This window comes from Salvelinus fontinalis, unplaced genomic scaffold (genome assembly GCF_029448725.1).
Source record: "Salvelinus fontinalis isolate EN_2023a unplaced genomic scaffold, ASM2944872v1 scaffold_0150, whole genome shotgun sequence".
NCBI classification, from domain to species: domain Eukaryota; kingdom Metazoa; phylum Chordata; class Actinopteri; order Salmoniformes; family Salmonidae; genus Salvelinus; species Salvelinus fontinalis.
Window position 1 is genome coordinate 142,889 of NW_026600359.1, and position 4,612 is coordinate 147,500.

The following is a 4,612-nucleotide window of genomic DNA, read 5'->3' on the forward strand; positions in this document are numbered from 1 at the left end:
TACTGTAGCAGTGTATCAGGTGGTGATGACAGTTTACTGTAGCAGTGTATCAGGTGGTGATGACAGTGTACTGTAGCAGTGTATCAGGTGGTGATGACAGTTTACTGTAGCAGTGTATCAGGTGGTGATGACAGTGTACTGTAGCAGTGTATCAGGTGGTGATGACAGTGTACTGTAGCAGTGTATCAGGTGGTGATGACAGTGTACTGTAGCAGTGTATCAGGTGGTGATGACAGCATAGCAGTCTCTGGAAGGCTGTGATGACAGTTTTTAGCTGTTATCATCTGGTCTGTCCAGCCCGCTGTTGCCCCCACCACTACACTCAGGGAGAGATGCTGTCCTGGCTGGGGACCTGACAGGGGAAATGTGATGTCCTGGCTGGGGGGAGATGCTGTCCTGTCTGGGGGGAGATGCTGTCCTGGCTGGGGGGGAGATGATGTCCTGGCTGGGGAGAGATGCTGCCCTGGCTGGGGAGAGATGATGTCCTGGCTGGGGGGAGATGCTGCCCTGGCTGGGGAGAGATGCTGTCCTGGCTGGGGAGAGATGCTGTCCTGGCTGGGGGGAGATGCTGTCCTGGCTGGGGAGAGATGATGTCCTGGCTGGGGGGAGATGCTGTCCTGGCTGTGGGAGATGCTGTCCTGGCTGCTGGGGAGAGATGCTGTCCTGGCTGGGGGGAGATGCTGTCCTGGCTGGGGGGAGATGCGGTCCTGGCTGGGGGGAGATGCGGTCCTGGCTGGGGGGAGATGCTGTCCTGGCTGGGGGGAGATGCGGTCCTGGCTGGGGAGAGATGCTGTCCTGGCTGGGGGGAGATGCTGTCCTGGCTGGGGGAGATGCTGTCCTGGCTGGGGGGAGATGCGGTCCTGGCTGGGGAGAGATGCTGTCCTGGCTGGGGGGAGATGCTGTCCTGGCTGGGGGGAGATGCTGTCCTGGCTGGGGGGAGATGCTGTCCTGGCTGGGGGAGATGCTGTCCTGGCTGGGGGGGAGATGATGTCCTGGCTGGGGAGAGATGCTGCCCTGGCTGGGGAGAGATGCTGCCCCGGCTGGGGAGAGATGCTGCCCTGGCTGGGGAGAGATGCTGTCCTGGCTGGGGGGAGATGCTGTCCTGGCTGGGGAGAGATGATGTCCTGGCTGGGGGGAGATGCTGTCCTGGCTGTGAGGGATGCTGTCCTGGCAGCTGGGGAGAGATGCTGTCCTGGCTGGGGGGAGATGCTGTCCTGGCTGGGGAGAGATGCTGTCCTGGCTGGGGGGAGATGCTGTCCTGGCTGGGGGGAGATGCTGTCCTGGCTGGGGGGAGATGCTGTCCTGGCTGGGGGGAGATGCTGTCCTGGCTGGGGGGGAGATGATGTCCTGGCTGGGGAGAGATGCTGCCCTGGCTGGGGAGAGATGCTGCCCCGGCTGGGGAGAGATGCTGCCCTGGCTGGGGAGAGATGCTGTCCTGGCTGGGGGGAGATGCTGTCCTGGCTGGGGAGAGATGATGTCCTGGCTGGGGGGAGATGCTGTCCTGGCTGTGAGGGATGCTGTCCTGGCAGCTGGGGAGAGATGCTGTCCTGGCTGGGGGGAGATGCTGTCCTGGCTGGGGGGGAGATGCTGTCCTGGCTGGGGGGAGATGCGGTCCTGGCTGGGGGGAGATGCGGTCCTGGCTGGGGGGAGATGCGGTCCTGGCTGGGGGGAGATGCGGTCCTGGCTGGGGGGAGATGCTGTCCTGGCTGGGGGGAGATGCGGTCCTGGCTGGGGAGAGATGCTGTCCTGGCTGGGGGGAGATGCTGTCCTGGCTGGGGGAGATGCTGTCCTGGCTTGGGGAGATGCTGTCCTGGCTGGGGAGAGGTGATGTCCTGGCTGGGGGGAGATGCTGTCCTGGCTGGTGACCTGCCAGGAGAGACGTGATGTCCTGGCTGGGAGGAGATGCTGTCCTGGCTGGGCGACCTGCCAGGGGTGAAGTGCCACTATACAGGCACTGACAGGGACAACACAGACACCTCTGGAAGACTGCTGCAGCTGGGTGAGTGAGAATGAGAGTGAGAGAGAGCGAGAGGAAGATAAAGAGATAGAGAGAGAGACTTAAAGGGTGTTTGGAGATTTTCAAAAGCTTTTAACTACCACACTGATCGCACCCGTAGCCATGGTAGAACAGTGACTTCAGGGAGTTGCTTTTCCCTTTTCGGTAGCGCAATCCAAAATACATTTAGCTGTAAAGCTAATGAGAGACAAGTATAACTGCAGGAAAACATCTGAGTGGAGCATCTGCTTCTGGTTTCAGGGGAATGTGTTCAGTCCCTCACAGAGCCATGTATAGATACAGCCCTTGTCCCTTCAGATGCACCAAGCCTGCTGGAGGCCCGTCGCCTGATTGGCCCGGCATGGTGGTAGCCTCTCCCTGATTGGCCCGGCATGGTGGTACTCTCTCCCTGATGGGTTGTTGTGCAGCTGGGTGATATTAACCAGGTTCCATTAACACAACTTTCTGCTGATTCAACTGAAACTTTATTGAGACAAAGAAGCATGCAATTCCCATTGAGCAACAGTGACCTGTACAGTACATCTGTGGGTGCTTGATACACTGCTGGAGATGTTTCACCTCACTAACATACACTGGCAGCTAGCGACGACAGTAAAGAGTGACCGAGAGGTTACAGTCAGCTGTGATAGCAACCAGCCAGCAGAAAGAGTCCAAAATAGCACCCTATTGCCTATATAGTGCACTACTGTTGAGCCCTATGGGTCCTGGTCAGAGGTAGAGCACTAAATAGGGAATGGGCTGGTTGGTAGACTTCTACTACTACTACTAGTACATAGTGATGAGCAGGATAGGTAGACTACTACTACTACTACTACTACTACTACATGGTGATGAGCAGGTTAGGTAGACTACTACTACTACTACTACTACTACTACTACATGGTGATGAGCAGGTTAGGTAGACTACTACTACTAGTAGTACATAGTGATGAGCAGGTTAGGTAGACTACTACTACTACTACTACTACTACTACTACATGGTGATGAGCAGGTTAGGTAGACTACTGCTACTACTACTACATGGTGATGAGCAGGTTAGGTAGACTACTACTATTACTACTACTACTACATGGTGATGAGCAGGTTAGGTAGACTACTACTACTACTACAACTACTACATGGTGATGAGCAGGTTAGGTAGACTACTACTACAACTACTACATAGTGATGAGCAGGTTAGGTAGACTACTACTACTACTACTACTACTACTACTACATAGTGATGAGCAGGTTAGGTAGACTACTACTACTACTACTACTACTACTACATGGTGATGAGCAGGTTAGGTAGAATACTACTACTACTAGTACATGGTGATGAGCAGGTTAGGTAGAATACTACTACTACTACTACATGGTGATGAGCAGGTTAGGTAGACTACTACTACTACTACTACTACTACTACTACATAGTGATGAGCAGGTTAGGTAGACTACTACTACTACTAGTACATAGTGATGAGCAGGTTAGGTAGACTACTACTACTACTACTACTACTACTACATAGTGATGAGCAGGTTAGGTAGACTACTACTACAACTACTACATAGTGATGAGCAGGTTAGGTAGACTACTACTACTACTACTACTACTACTACTACATGGTGATGAGCAGGTTAGGTAGACTACTACTACTACTACTACATAGTGATGAGCAGGTTAGGTAGACTACTACTACTACTAGTACATGGTAATGAGCAGGTTAGGTAGACTACTACTACAACTACTACTACTACTACTACTACTACTACTACTACTACTACTACTACTACTACTACTACTACTACTACTACTAGTACATGGTGATGAGCAGGTTAGGTAGACTACTACTACAACTACTACATAGTGATGAGCAGGTTAGGTAGACTACTACTACTACTACTACTACTACTACATGGTGATGAGCAGGTTAGGTAGACTACTACTACTACTACTACTACTACTAGTACATGGTGATGAGCAGGTTAGGTAGACTACTACTACTACTACTACATGGTGATGAGCAGGTTAGGTAGACTACTACTACTACTACTACATAGTGATGAGCAGGTTAGGTAGACTACTACTACAACTACTACATAGTGATGAGCAGGTTAGGTAGACTACTACTACTACTACTACTACTAGTACATAGTGATGAGCAGGTTAGGTAGACTACTACTACTACTACTACATGGTGATGAGCAGGTTAGGTAGACTACTACTACTACTACTACTACTACATAGTGATGAGCAGGTTAGGTAGACTACTACTACTACTACTACATAGTGATGAGCAGGTTAGGTAGACTACTACTACTACTACTACTACTACTACATGGTGATGAGCAGGTTAGGTAGACTACTACTACTACTACTACTACATGGTGATGAGCAGGTTAGGTAGACTACTACTACTACTACATGGTGATGAGCAGGTTAGGTAGACTACTACTACTACTACTACTACTACTACTACATGGTGATGAGCAGGTTAGGTAGACTACTACTACTACTACTACATAGTGATGAGCAGGTTAGGTAGACTACTACTACTACTACTACTACTACATGGTGATGAGCAGGTTAGGTAGACTACTACTACTACTACTACT

The 4,612-nt window shown here is 51.2% G+C and overlaps 1 protein-coding gene across 1 annotated transcript in view; it reads right to left on the reverse strand.

Annotated features, from left to right (window-relative positions):
• Positions 1-322: 322 nt before the first annotated feature.
• The window catches only part of LOC129843510 (uncharacterized), a gene marked incomplete at its 5' end in the record, with an annotated part of 4,951 nt that continues 661 nt past the window's right edge, over positions 323-4,612 (reverse strand). Inside the window, 2 exons of the mRNA XM_055912270.1 lie at positions 323-1,954; positions 3,723-3,779. Coding sequence (XP_055768245.1) covers positions 323-1,954; positions 3,723-3,779 — 1,689 coding nt within the window. The remainder of the gene's footprint in view (positions 1,955-3,722; positions 3,780-4,612) is intronic.